Genomic DNA, 15,836 nt, shown 5'->3' with positions numbered 1-15,836 from the left:
TTATAATGTGGTGTCTATGGAAATCAGATTCTCCCACTTTCCCAGGGTTTTCTGGGCTTTGGATTGTTGAAGGCTGTAGTAGTCTGTTTGTTTAGGGACCTTTCCAAACTAGTTTTGCAATGAGTGTACTCCTTATCATATGTAGGCACTGAAGTCTCTGTTCCTTTAGTTCATGTTTAGCTAATGTTTTGACAGAGATGTCCTTGAATTCCCACACCTAAGACAAACAAAAACAAATATACACAAGCACATCCACATGCACACTCAAAACCACACACCTCTCCCCATTGTGCAGATTGCTGGATCACTCCTTCAACATTTAGCTGACCTGCACTGAGGTCAGGGCTCAGCCCATGGTAAAAGCTTAGAGACTCCTCTGGTGTTTTCAGAACATGCATCTTATCTTGAGTATGCATGTGGCTTTCTTAATTTCTCTGGACACATACTTTTTGTATGTTCTAAGTTCCCAAAGAATCTCCCCCAACTTTTGCTCCTGCATCTTATGTGGTCTATTGTATTTCAATGCGCAGTCTTCTGCCCCAGCCATCTCTGCTTTGTTAGTTCACCTTGCACTTTTTTTGAGCAATGACCGCTGCTTTTCCAGACTGTGTTCCAGGTTAGCTAAGACAGAGATAAGCATCTTGTGTCAGTCCTTCAGGTAGCTCCCAGACAGGTTAGAACAGATACACATAATAATCCGAGAGTATGGTCTCTTCTGCTCTCTCCTGAAGCAGGATTGAGGGCCCCATACTAGGAATGGTCTGCTGCTACTTTAAGACTATCACTGCATTAAGACCCCACCACTTTAAGACCATCACTACACTAAGAGTAGATGGGGCAAGGGCAAGTAAAAATGCCACAAAGCTTTCCTGCCATTTTCAAATTGCCTCTTCCCTGGTTCAGTATGTGTTTGCTTGCTGTAAATCTTTGCCTGATTTCAGGACTAAGAGAAACTCAAGGAACGCCACAACAAGAAACAGTATAATCAAACTCTCAGATGCCAAAAGACAGAGAAAGAATCTTTACTCCCAAAGGAGAAAGAAAAAACAAATTTGTTACAAAGCAGGGATCCTCAAAAAGGTTCATAGCTAATTTCCTATCTGAAACCACGGAAGCAAGAGGCCAGACATATTTAAAGTGCTGAAAGAAAAAAACTGTCCACCAAGAATTCTATATTTGGCCAAACTGGTTTCAAAACTTAGGGAGAAATTAACACATTCCCCGATGAACAAAGGCTGAGGGCGTTTGTTTTACAACTTCCTAACACTGCCCTATGACAAATGCTAAATTGAACCTTCAGGTTGAAATGAAAGGACACTAGACAGCAACTCGAAGCTGTATAAAGAAATAGAAATCTCCAGTAAAGATAAATACATGGGCAGATACTAAAGCCAGTATTGTGCTACTGGCTTGTAACTCTACTTTTTATTTCTTACATGATTGAAAAAACAAATGCATAAAATAATCATAAATCCATGTTATTGGGCTCACAAAGTATAAAGGTGTAATTTGTGACAACAATAATGTAAGGAGGAGGAATGGAACTGTAGAGGAACAGAGTTTCTGTGTGCTATTGAAGTTGGTTTCAATTCAAATGATATTGGTTGAACTTTAGAAGGGTAAATGTAATCTTCTTGATAACCACAAAGAAAATATCAATAGACTATATGCAAAAAGAAATGAAAAAGGAATCAAGAGTTCACTACAACAAAATCGGCTAAGCACAGAAGAAGTCAGTAATGGAGTAAATGAGGGGCAAAAAATGCATAAGACATACAGAAAACAACCAGGAAACAGAATTAAGTTCTTCCTCATCAGTAAGTTTTGAAAAAGTGGATTAAGCTCTCCAATAAAAAGATAAATATTGGCAGAGTGGACCTTAAAAACATCCATAATCCAAGTATATGCTGTCCGCAAAAAACTCACTTGATTTCAAGAGACACAAGTTGGTTGAAAGTTAAAGCACAGAATAAAATATCCCATGCAAATAGTAACAAAAAGAAAGAAAGAGAGAGAGAGAAAAAGGAAGGAAGGAAGGAAGGAAGGAAGATAGATCTGGGATGGCTACGTTAATATCACACAAAATAAACTTTAAATCAAAAACTATCACAAGAGGAAAAGGAGGCCACTATATGTTGATAACAAGTTCAATCTATCAAGGAGATATAACAACTATAAACATATATGTACCAAACATCCCCCAAATATGTGAAGCAGACATTGACAGAATTGAAGGAAGAAATAGATAGTTCTAAAATAATAGTTGGAGATCAATACCTTGCTTTCAATAATGGATAACACATCTAGACAGATCAGTAGAGAGGTAGGGGGACTGAATAACACATTTAACCAACTAAACCTAACAGCCATATATAGATCACTCCACTCAACAACAGCAGAATACACATTTTTCTCAAGTACACATGGAACATTCTCCAGGAAAGACCATATGTTACGCCACAATACAAGTACCAATACATTTTTAAGAACCTGAAATCATACAAAGTATCTTCTTTAGCCACAGTGAAAGGAAGGTAGAAATCAATAACAGAACCATTGGTAGCCATTTCCCATCATGCCTGCCACACATGATATAAAGCAATGAAGGGGAAAACATAATTGACCATTTAGAAAAGTGGGAAAGAGGACATACCATTGACACAGAGTGTGTGCTGTTTCCCGTTGTCAGGGATAGAAATAAATTAGCATCATTTATTCATTAGTGTGTTAATTTCTTGGTCAATCATTGGGCAGCCAGTGTTTCTGCCTGATGGGAAGATTTCCTATACTCAGTGTTGAGTGGAGACAACCTTGAAAGGGACATTTAAAAGGATTATACTGTGATGGGCTTAGCAGTACCCTTCCTCCTATGCCAGTATTTAGGCTGGGGTATTTCCATGCAGTGTGTACAATCGTAGGCCCCAGGTCACCAGAATTTAGTTGGATTCGTTTTGTTAATACATTCCCTCAGTACTTTGTCTTTTATTTCACTGTTGCATTTACTTCATTCTTTATTATCACTGCGAAACAACTTTGTTTCCTGTTCAGATGCCAAAAAGTGGATATCAATACCTCCTGAGTTTTACACATCACAGATCTGTTTTACATATCAGAGACAGAGACAGCAACTATTTCCAATGACTTTGAGACATGCTTTGAACATGTGATTAACATGTGGGGTGTTGAAATGTGTGTCGAGCTCATTACACTTGCTCTAAAAGGTTTCAAACTGCAAAGATTTAAAAATCTTTATCTTTGAATAGTTTTCCTGTGCTGTCCCTTTGTGTCAGACTGTTAATGTGCAGTCTGGCACCTTTAAATAATGTGGCTTTGTAACCAATTATTTACATGTTGTTTTATCCACAGAGAATCTTTTTTTTAAAAAAATAAATTTATTTATTTTTGGCTGTGTTGGGTCTTTGTTGCTGCACATGGGCTTTCTCTAGTTGGGGCGAGTGGGGGCTACTCTACATTGTGGTGTGCGGGCTCCTCATTGCTGTGGCTTCTCTCGTTGCGGAGCACGGGCTCTAGGCACTGGGGTTTCAGTAGTTGTGGCACGCGGGCTTCAGTAGTTGTGGCTCATTGGCCCTAGAGCACAGGCTCAGTAGTTGTGGCGCACGGGCTTAGTTGCTCCGCGGCATGTGGGATATTCCCAGACCGGGCCCGAACCCATGTCCCCTGCACTGGCAGGAGGATTCCCAACCACTGTGCCACCAGGGAAGTCCCCACACAGAGAATCTTAAGGTCAAAACATACAACTCGATTAACTACACGTCCTCCTGTTCACATTTCCCTCATCTTTTCTTCATCTTCTGTCTATGTTTCCTTGGCCCTGTTTATATTAAGTGCTTTTGCCATTATATTTGATTGTCTGTATTCAGGTGAGTTACCACAATGCTTTATGAGACACGGTAGGATATAAATGCATTTAAGTTATATATATATATATATATATGTAGTTTGCTTGAGTGCAGTGTGTTTTGTTTTCTGTACTGAATTCATTAGCATGGGTCGGTATAAAATTTAGCATAGGTCAATATGTAATTTGTAAACTAATAAGGTCTTAAAAGTGAGGAATTAAGTCTTTTAAATTTAATTATTTATTGTAAAGAGCAGAATAGCATACATAAACAGGTGCCTAAGGAAAATTTGTATTCTAATATGGAACTCTCATGAACACTTTTTTTTTCTTCTAATGGTATGATAGTAGGCCATTTGATTATTTCTATTTTTATGGCTTTAACTTTAGAACAATGAAATATTCGTAAATTTTAAAAAAGTATTTTTCTTTATTTGATGCGGGTGGGATACTGGAGAAATGAAAGGTCAAACACCTATTGAGGAATCCATACTTGTCTATATATTGTGTACTTTTATTTCAAGAACTGATTTAAAATTCCTAAAAGGATGCTATAATAAGTTATTATGCCATTTTACAGACTGAATTAAGTCAATTTCAGGGAGGTATGAAACTTGCCTAAGGCTATCCAGCTACCAAGCGGTAGAAGTGAGAATTAAATCCAGGTATACCTATCGCCAAAGTTTCTGTTCATCACTTTACATCATCCACTTTTAATAACCAATGCTTTCCTGCTTACAAATATGACTGAGGTTGCCAGACAGTCAACATTCCTTTTTAATCAGATAGAAAAATTACTGTTGGCTCTCTAAAGACATATTCCTTTTCCATTAAGTGACTTTAGTTGTTCAAATGATACTTCCAGACAGTAGTAATCATACAGTTGGGGACTAAGAACAGAACTCGGGGATGTGTCTAGCAGTCAGTAAAGACCAACTGGGCTCACTGATGATATTTACGGTCATTTCCTCTAGACTAACATAATCTTATTAATAAGACCCTAATAATTCACAGTACTGCCCTTGCCTGATTGTTTGTTCTTCTCCCTCTATCACTCTCTCTTTCCCCATATTATTATTATTTTTGGCAATTTTTGGTGAATTAAATTCAGGGATTAGTACTCAGGAGTACTCGTCACAAAAGCAGAGAATCTTAGCTCACACCAAAGGAAGAAAATAGAGAAAAAGTATAAATTATATGAATACACACACATACACACATGTGCCAACTATATGCTGCACTTCTCCAAAATCTATTCAGTATCTGCACATTTACTGTATATTAGCAGTAAGACCAGAAATGAGCGTAACGCTCTGTTTACAAGGCACAGAAAAGAGACCCAAATATGGAAATTACTAGCAATGAGAATGGGGAAGAAAGACTACAACAAGGAATGTAGATGATATTTTTGTTTCCTAGCTATGATGCCAAATATTGAACTTTCAACTTGAGACAAGGAGGCCATAAAAAGTTGTATGAGTTTCCTAGAGCTGCCATGACAAAGTACCAGAGACTGAGGAGGTTAAACAACAGAAATTTACTCACTCACAGGTCTAGAGGCTAGAAATCTGAGATAAGGTGTCAGCAGGATTGATTTCTTCTCAAGTATCCCTTCTTGGTTTGTAGATGCCATGTTTTCCTTTTGTCTTCACATGGTCTTCTCTCTGTGCATGTCTGTGTCCTAATATTTTCTTTTTATAAGGACACCAGTCATAGTGGATTAGAGCCCACCCATTTGACCTCATTTGACCTCAGTTACCTACTTAAGGGCCTTATCTCCAAATACAGTCATATTACCAGGTATTGGGGGTTAAGACTTCCACATATTAACTTGAGCAGGACACAATTCAGCGGATAATAGAAGATAAGAGTAATTTAAGCAAGTAAGTAACTATTGTTTACAGTGAGTTGCTTAAGGATATGAATTTACTCAAGAAAACGAAGAAGAAATTACATAACACTGTACGTTATACAAAGATATTAAATTAATCATCATAACATCCTGTGAGATGGGCATTAAATTAGACTAAGCAAGATGAAGCAACTTATCCAGAATTGTATAGTTGGTACTTTCCAGAATTTAAACCAGGTATTTTCCCAGTTCCACTCTACGTTATATATTCATTTCATTAGTTGAAATGAATTTTGAGTCTTCATTTTGCTTAGTTTCTGAAGTTACATGGGGATAGAATGGAGTTGGATCTTTTCAGTGACATTCACACATGGGGAAGGAAATTGAGTCCAGAAGCTTCAGCAATGTTTCCATGGAGAACACTAACAACAGAACCAGAAACACCGTTATCCTTTTGGTTCAGTGATCTTTCCTGAAGCACTACAAGAATCAATCTTAAGAAGCCCAGTGCTTTCCAAACTTTCACCAATGGGCTCTGTAGGGTCCTCTAACAGTATCTAAGAGACTAACTAGTTTCACATCCCAAGCCACTTAAGACAAGGAGTTCTGATTGTTCTCTGTGAGGAAATCAAGTGACAATCATAGCTGGTGATTTAGGATAGTTTCTTCAGGGCCCAGGCAAAACCTAATACACAGTAATAATCATTGTTAACTGCATCTTTGACAAGGATTAATCAGGTATCAAAGAGGTCCATAAATTGGGAGAAATTATGATCAAAGAGAAACACAGACCACAGATATTTAATTAATGCTCAATTATTTATGAGTTTAACTTTGGTTAACCTAATTTTCCTTCTTCTAGACAATTTCCAATTCGTCTCCACAAAGAGACCAGAATAAGCACCTTCCAATACAAGATTTATTGTGTTGCTTTAATTTAAAGCATACAGTGACTTCTACATTCACTCCACCAAGTTTTGCCAGGAGAGAAAAGGAGACGTTATAGTTTGTCTTGAATTAGATATGCCACCATACTTGACTTAGCTCATCCTACTGGAAGCACTTTGAGGGCAGATTCTACAGTCTTGTCTTACATCCTCTACGGAATCAAGCCAAGGGAATCACACACAGTTACAGCTGGAAAAACATTTGTTCTGGGTTAATACTTTTAGCCTTTACCACCAAGACTTTATCACCAAGACCTACCTTTACAGTCTCTAAACAGGAGACCTTCTTGCCTTCCCTTTTCATATTGACTAGGAAGGTAAAGGGAAGAACTGAGAAGTACCCAAAGTCAGCTAGCAGCCAGCACAGATAAATCGTCTGTGGAGATATTGTTTCTTTCAAAAGATATAAACATAAGAGGAAGTCCTAGTGTTTGAAGCAACTGTGCATAATAAAATTCCATGAAAACCTAGAAATCCAGATGCAGATCAGTAACATATTGGTTAAATAAGCTGTTATGTTCACGCAATGGACACGTGTACATACATTAAGAAGAACGAGATACTCTTTTCTATGAGATTCTCTTTTCACTGAACTCATCAGTGCTGCAAACACAATGTTACATAATACTTTTTCTTTAACATTATATCAGGCATCCTCATCTTGTCCTGCATTTATTGCCAGTGTTACTAAAGTCTATCACTTACCTCTTTCTCTTTTAGACATATAATTTCTTCTTACTTTGGAAGCATTCATCAATCCCTATTTTACTCTTTCTTTTAAATTACAAATGAATATTGAATTTTATAAAATATCTTTTGGGGGATATTTCAAGTGATTGTATACTTTTGCTCTCCTTTGACCTTGTTATATGGTAAATTATATTTTGTTATTTTATATTATGCTATTTATTATATATTGTATTATGTTTACTAATGACATTTATTATATTATAATTACATTATTTTTAAGGTAGCATTTTGTTTTAGATAGACAAAACAACCAGTGAGATAGGAAGCATCTTAAAATTAGATGCGAGAGCATAAGGGAATTGAGATTAAAATAAAATTCACGTTTTGGATCAGCAGCAAAAATTATTCAACAAAAGTGGGAAAATATGGCTATCATAGAATTACTAAATTCTAGATACAGCAACTAGTTAAAAGTGAAAAAATAATGAAAGTGTAAAAGTATCAGAAACCTGGGAGACTTGAAATAAATTATTCATGAGGAATACCTTTCTAAGATACAAAGAAAAAAGGATACATTTAATTATATAAGAATTAACATTTTCCTCATGGCAAAATGCACTACAAAGGTCAGAAAACAAGCAAAAGAAATTGGGAAATATATTTAGAAATGGATATGCCTTCTTTACAACTTTTGAGAGAAGCACATGTTTCTTTTTCCTTTAACCTGTTATGTGGGTATTAATCTATAATGTAAGTGCATGGTTCCTTTCCTTTAACCTGTAATGTGAGATTTAATCTATATGGTAAGTGCATGGTTCCTTTCCTTTCATCTGTAATGTGAGCGTCAACATGGGGCACTGTTTCCAAGCACAGACTTTGGATGTTCCTGTACTGGTCCCGTCACTGACCATCCACAGAAACTTACAAATGTTGCTTTACTTTCCTGGGGATTAGAGTCTTAGCTAAGAAATGGAAGCAAAATAGAACTTTCCCCCAGGGATGATAGAAGGTTTAAAGGAGTAAATATGTAAGTGACTTGGCACAGTGCCTAGTACAAGAGAGATCAATATAAGTACTTACCAATTTTTTAAAGAGACACATGAAAGAAATAAAATGTGGTGATTTCAAGCTATTGATATATATTCTTGACATTAAACTACATTGGATGACCTAACTTGCTCGTGCTTTTTCTTACTCTAGTGAACTTGGGTAGCTAATATCATAGTTTAAAATTTTTCCTTTTATATTTACAAGTAAATTTGACCTGTAAATTTCTTTTTCCTTACAGTCCTAATCTATTTTCAGTATTAGGATTATATAGACTTCATAAGATGAATAAAGGAGCATTCTTCCTTTGCTACTCCCTAGAAGTTTTTCTTTGTTAATATTGATGTTATCTGTTTAACAGAAGTTGGATAGAATTCACCTCCCAAATGATCTGGCCGGGTCTGGTATTTTCTTGGTGAAAGCTTGTAAACTATTGACTTAATTCCTTTACTGGTGCAAGAACTCCAGCTACAAATTTCCTCTTGTGTCAGTTTTGGTAAACTTTAGGAGCTAGGAAATTGTCCACTTTACAGAAATGTTCAAATTTACTGGCATTTCATATATTCTCTGTTTGTACTCTCTGCTATAACAGTGTCCTGATTCTTTCTGTATATTGTTTACTTACGTTTTTGTTTTGCTTAATCAAAGTTTGTTTTTTTAAATCTTTTCAAAGAATATTCTTTTGACTTACTAAATCACCTCAATTTTATAGTTTTTTCTGTTTTATTAAGTTCTGCTCATATCTTTATTGTCTATTTTTCTATGTTCTCAGGGTTTATTGTTTTACTCTTCTGATGTCAATTAAAACACTTGGTTATTAATTTTAATAAATCTTTTTACTTATAAACAGTTGAACTTTTTGAAGGTTCCAGCTTAGTTGTACGTATCTAAGGGTCAGCTCCTCCTCACAGTTGCTGGCCTAAGGCTTAGCTCACCCTATAGCAATGTATATACTGACATTTTTTCCCCTCGACTTTCTGTGTTTTGCTACTTCTCACTTCTCTTTGCAGAGAAGCCCTTTGAAATACCCTTAACTTATTTTACAGCCAATAAGTCTTTAAAATACTGTGTATTTTTTAAGATAAATCAACTTATATAATTAGGCAGGAAATCTGATCTGCCATATTTTTAAAAACAGCATAATTTCACTCTTCTCCACGATTAATCTGCTGTATTACACGACCTTCGAGTTTTTAGCTTTATCAATGACATGTACTTTAAAAATGTTTGAAAGATCCTACCCAGTCTTTTAAAACATCCTCGCTCCTTGTTTCAGTTCTAGTTTTATGTATATTTTCTGCCTGGCACCTGATTATTCCAACATCTGATGGATGGCCTTGGGAATCTAATTCTGGTATTGATTGTTTTTGCTGATTCTCTCCACTTGTAGCTGATTTCTTCATTATTGTGTAAATTTAGATCATGAGCTCACGTTTAGCTAAACTTTATCTGTGGGAACGCTATAGGCCTGTGTTGAAGGTCTACCTCTCCAGAAAGGGTTTAGTTTTGTGTTTGGAATACCACCGATTTGGGAGCATTTTAAGTTAATTTCTTAGCTTCTGTTTGCAAGACCGCAAATAAATTTGCAACCCAAACACTGTGAACACAGATCTGCGGTTCAGAATTCTCAAGATTTCCTACCTGTTTCCTACCCAGAGCAGAGGCCAAGAGAATTTGCTCTTAGTCTCCCTTTGCCAGCAGATATTTTTTTCTCCTGGCACACCCTTTCATTACAGGTGAAGCCAGGGATAGGTAGGTTTAGTTCTAACTTCCCATCTAGTAGGGATGGAGTCTTACCTCCTGCCTCCCATGTGGTCATGGCCATTTAAAAACAAGTCTCTATACCAGGTGTGTCATTCAACTACGGCCTGTATTCCAAATCCAGACAGCTGCCTATTTTTTATGGCCTATGAGCTATGAATAATTTTCACGTTTTAACTGGTAACATTTTAAATGGTTACCTAAGTACCTAAATAATATCCTCAATTTTGCCTCTTTGGTCTACAAAGCCTAAAATATTTGCCATTTGGCTCCATAAAAACAGGATTTCCAGCTTCTGTTCTAAGCTATCAAGATCTTCAATGCACTCTTAATAGAGCTATAACTCTCACACATGTACCACCCTTCCTTCATGGGTCCTGGAAATTTCGACTGCACACTTCCAAAATCAACCACGCACTTAAAAATAAGTTGTGTACATTTAACCTAGCATACCTAACCCTTTTCTTTTAGGAGAGTTTTTCAAGTAATCTTGCCCACCGTATTCTTCAAAACTTCATTAATAATGGCAAAAAACTGGGCTTACCTGGTGGCGCAGTGGTTGAGAGTCCGCCTGCTGATGCAGGGGACACGGGTTCGTGCCCCGGTCTGGGAAGGTCCCACATGCCGTGGAGCGGCTGGGCCCGTGAGCCATGGTCGCTGAGCCTGTGCGTCCGGAGCCTGTGCTCCGCAACGGGAGAGGCCACGACAGTGAGAGGACTACGTACCAAAAAAACAAACAAAAAACAAAAAACGGCAAAAAATTAAAACAACTTAACATTCAACAAAAATGGGAAATGTTCATAACAATTATAGAAGCACATACAGTAGAAAACTATAAACTGTTATTGAAAGAGTGAGACATAACCTTTTATTCTTAGAGAACTATGTTTATTTAGGTCCCTTTTGTTTAAATAAGTGTATTTCTGTGTATGTATGTATACAGTCATGTATTTATATACACATACATTATTTGTATATTTATATAAACATATGAAATACATACCTATACACATACCTTTGATTTATATTTGTATACATAGACAGGAATATAATTATATATTATATATTTATAGACATTGAACTGAAAACTGGTAGTATACATATATATCGTGTATAAACGTGTGTCTACGTGCATGTGTAGAAAAGCAGGTTGAGAGATATGGAAGCATGAGTTAGACAGGGTTCAAGATTTTAAAAGTAGTTATGTGTAGGTAGTGAGGTTAAGGCCCATTTGATTGAAAATATTGCATATTTTTACATCAATTGTTATGATGACCAGATTCCTTTGTAAATAAAATTATAAATAGCTATACATACTCGTATGTGTAATGTATAGCTAAAAGATATATAGTTTTATATATGTATTATATTTATATTATATAATACAATTATACTAATACATTATATATTGTGTTATACAGAATATATTAACTACAGTGTATTATATCAGATGATAATAATTATATATTATGATATAATTGTTTTATAATCAATATTATAGGATATATCATATTAATATTATGAACATATTAACCATAGAAATACATTTCATTACTCATATATTTTGTATATAATATATGCTAGGCAAAAATATATATTAATATAATACATAATTGTTATACATTAATATAAATATTAGTATATTACATTTATACATCAATATAATATTTAATATTGGTATATTTATATTATTTTTAATATATACATAGCTAATGCTCTTTAAAGCCATCTGCTACAAGTAGAATAAGACCAGGAGAATGGCCAAAGCAAATTGTAAAAATATTAGATTACTTATATTCATTTATATGTCATTTTCCTGGAATCTGCATCTGGCTATTAGAGAGGACACACAGCAAAAACAACAAAAAGTGCCCAGGACATAGGATCCTTTATTCATTGGAACCTCAAAGGAAACACAGTGCTATTCAGTCCCCCTTCAAAGAACCAAGAGCAAACCTTGAAGCACCCAGTAAAAGCCAATTCAAACAAGAAAGCTTTTCCACTTAAACTGGAAAATGTTAAGTTCCCAAGAGACCCCCTACATCAACCACTGAAGCTCATCTGGCAGTAAAAACAATAATGTTCACCGAACAACAAGAAACGCAAAACAATAGGTGTTTTACCAAAAACACAAAAAAGCAGCTAATTAGTGTCTTTCCTGTTTGAGAGAAGGGGGTGGGAAGTGGGCAGAAGATCTGATAGGAAAGATAAAAAGAAAAGGAAAAGGAAAATAACAGTTTCCAGTTTGACACTCAAGCTGTCTTCTGCATCCATTTCGTCAAGACCACCAAGTCAATGTGGAGGCTTTTTCCTCCTTCCCTTTTCTTTTCATGAGACCCACCACAACCAGCACTGCAGATTCCATCGAATTAAGGAATGCTGTTGCCTACATGTGTGAATGAGCTGTGAGTAAAGTACTGAAGTAGAGGACACCTAAAGTGAAACGATTTCATGAATGTCCACGTGGCTGAGCAGCAAGTTAACCTTTCATAGATGTGCTAAAGAAGAAGAGTTGGGTTTTATTTTATTTACTTTTCCCTGGACTGTGTTGAATGACTATCATCGACAAGTTCAGGCTACTTTTTGCTGAGGATCAATGCACTGGGAGAGCTGAGAGAACACTGAACAGTAGAGCTGTCTTTTTCTTGACCAGTTCACCTTAGTTTCCCAAACTCTAAGTCTTTCCCTAATTCTTTCTCCTTTTTATTGTAGTAAAATGAACATAACACAAAATTCACCATTTTGATCATTTTACAATTCACTGTACCATTCAGTGGAATTTACTACTGTCACAATGTTGTGCAACTATCACCACTGTCCAACTACAAAACATTTTCATCACCCCAAGAGGAAACATACACCCATTTTGAGGAGTCATTCCCTATTTCCCTCTCTTCCAAACCCCTGGAAACCACTAATGTATAATATTCTCCGTGTGTATGGATTTGCCACTGCTGGACATTTCATATAAATGGAACCATACAATATAGAGCCTTTCGTGCCTGACTTCTTTCACTTAGTTGCATCCATGATGTAGCATGTATCAGTAATCCATTCACTTTTATGGCTAAATTCCCTGATCCTGTTTTCTTCATACTGTTTGAATACAAAATTTAAAATAAGTTGAGAGTGAAGCTCTGTTTTAAGGGCACATCTACGAGGCCAATTCTTTTAAAAAAGGTGAAAAGGGAGATATTGTTGTGAAATGATAATCGTTGAGAAGCCTCAGCCAATTTGATAATGAAAAGTTTGGGAAATGTTGCAAAAAATTATCTGCTTTATATTAAAAGCCTCTTAAGCAAGGATTCAGGAGACTGTCTTTTTCTTGCAGGTAACTTAAATGAGTCAGAAGGAAATAACTGCGCTTTAAAACAGATTTTGAAAGGATTCTATTTATTCTTAATAGACGAATGGGAGTACAAGTAGTTCACATCCAATATGGACTCCCTGTCCAAACACTGTTTATCGTTTTAGCCACCACTATCGAATTATATTTCTTGAGAGTAAGGCAGCTCCATTCCTGCATATTACTTTTTTTTCCTGCATATTACTTTTTAAAATTCATCTATCAAATTCATCAATCCATTGATACAGTATAAACAAGAGATGTTCGTGTTTCAGTGCAGTTCAAATATCAGGTATAAAGAACCACCAGCAAGAAAAAGAATCCTGTATCTCTTGCCAGAATGTGGTCAGCTCTGGGGTGCTTTGCTAGCTGAAACACACTTTCATTGTTAAGAGGATAGAGGCTGTTTAAGAGGGATGAGAGCCAAAAAATGTTAACTACGTGTATGTGTTAAGAACAGTGCTAGGTTATCTCATATTCTATATCAGCCAAGGCTCACCATTTTACATATGTGAAAAGCGAAGTTAAAAGTGTTTTAGTAGGGCTTCCCTGGTGGTGCAGTGGTTAAGAATCTGCCTGCCAGTGCAGGGGACGCGGGTTTGAGCCCTGGTCCGGGAAGCTCCCACATGCCACGGAGCAACTAAGAGCATGTGCCACAACTACTGAGCCTGCACTCTAGAGCCCGTGGACCACAACTACTGAAGCCCACACACCTAGACCCCATGCTCAGCGACAAAGAGAAGCCACCACAATGAGAAGCCCGCGCACCGTAACAAAGAGTAGCCCCCGCTCACCGCAACGAGAGAAAGCCCGCGCATGGCAAGGAAGAGCCAACGCAGCCAAAAATAAATAAATAAATCTTTTTTTTAAAAAAAAAAAGTGTTTTAGTAACTTACTAAAAGGCACGCAATCAGTAAATCTGAGCAAGAATTCAATCCCAAATCTGTCACACTGAAGTTTAAGCTAATACATGAGATTAATAAAAACAGCACTAAATTAAAAGTTCAGAGATATTTTTAATTTCATACTCTTTCACTAACGCTCTTTGGAGATAAATCATTTCTTTTATATGGGCCTTAGTTTTCACAACTATAATAGTTGGAAGCTTGACTAGATGATCTGTATGTAGTCTTCCAATTCTAAAATGTTCCACTCATTTGGATTCCTACAATAATTGCCATTGCAATACATGCATGCTGCCACCAAGTAGCCGTAGAGACTATTAGTTCCTTTTATATCCCTAGTGGGGAGTGCATTTTGACATCAGACTTACCGGTCAATAGTACAACCTGTTACTATAACTATAAAATAACAAAATAATCTGGTATTATTTCCTGTAAAGCAGAAGCTTTACATTGTCTGTGAATCATATCAGAATCACCTGTAGGTTTGTTTGGTTGTGTTTTAACATCTTTAGTGGAGTATAATTGCTTTACAATGGTGTTTAGTTTCTGCTTTATAACACCTGTAGGTTTTTAAACATAGAGGAAATCCATAACCCACTGAATGAGAATCTTCAGAGACAGGACATGGGCATCTGGATTTTTGGGCTCCCATCATCCGTATATTTTATTTTATTTTATTTTTTGCCTATGTACAATATTTGTCACATCCTCTTGAATCTTTAAATGTTTCTTTTTGTTTTAAAATTTTAGCATATTCTATAATCTTCACCTACTTTTCATAAGCTGTTATCTGTTATGTTTATTCGATCTTGTGCTTCTCCTGGTTGTCTTCTTTATTTTCTTTTTTTTTGGCGGGGGGGGGGGGCCTGCCTCATGGCTTGCAGGATCTTAGTTCCCTGACCGGGAATTAGACCCCAGGGCCCCAGCAGTGAAAGCGCCAAGTTCTAACCACTGGACCACCAGGGAAGTCCCAAGACTTCTGTTTTACATGACTTTTTTCCCACTCTAATTCATTCCTGGGATCAGTTTCATGTTTGAACATTAAACCAACCTTGCATTACTAGAATAAAGCTACTTTGATTGTGATATATGATTGTTTTACATACCATGGATACAGTTTGTGCTTCTGTTTACACATTTTGCATGCATGTTCAAAAGAGAAACTGGCCTGTGATTCTATTCTTGTAATATTCTTTTTAGTTTTGATCTGAAGCTTATGTTGGCCTTATAAATATTTTGAGCAATATATACTTTTCTGTTTCCTGGAAGATTTTTATGTAAGATTACCAATATTTCTTCCCTAAATATTTGGAACAATTTACTTGGAAAGCCATTTATCCCTGGAAATCATTTTCTGTAAAGGTACTTAATTATACAAACAACTTTTGCAGTAGATATAGGTTTTTGAGATATGTTTTCTTTCTTGGGT

The 15,836-nt window shown here is 36.2% G+C and overlaps 1 protein-coding gene across 18 annotated transcripts in view; it reads right to left on the bottom strand.

The window, feature by feature from the left end:
- LOC137210216 (UDP-N-acetylglucosamine--peptide N-acetylglucosaminyltransferase 110 kDa subunit-like) overlaps nucleotides 1-15,836 on the bottom strand; it is a 160,345-nt gene that overhangs the window by 20,774 nt on the left and 123,735 nt on the right. The window contains exon 3 of one of the 18 annotated variants that reach the window (XM_067711855.1): nucleotides 10,701-10,873. The exons of the other annotated variants lie outside the window; for them this stretch is intronic. Within the exon in view, the coding sequence (XP_067567956.1) occupies nucleotides 10,701-10,808 (108 nt within the window). The 5' untranslated portion in view covers nucleotides 10,809-10,873. The remainder of the gene's footprint in view (nucleotides 1-10,700; nucleotides 10,874-15,836) is intronic. 18 annotated transcript variants of the gene reach the window in all.

This window comes from Pseudorca crassidens, chromosome 17 (genome assembly GCF_039906515.1).
Source record: "Pseudorca crassidens isolate mPseCra1 chromosome 17, mPseCra1.hap1, whole genome shotgun sequence".
NCBI classification, from domain to species: Eukaryota; Metazoa; Chordata; class Mammalia; order Artiodactyla; family Delphinidae; genus Pseudorca; species Pseudorca crassidens.
This window is presented reverse-complemented; position numbering and strand designations above follow the sequence as displayed.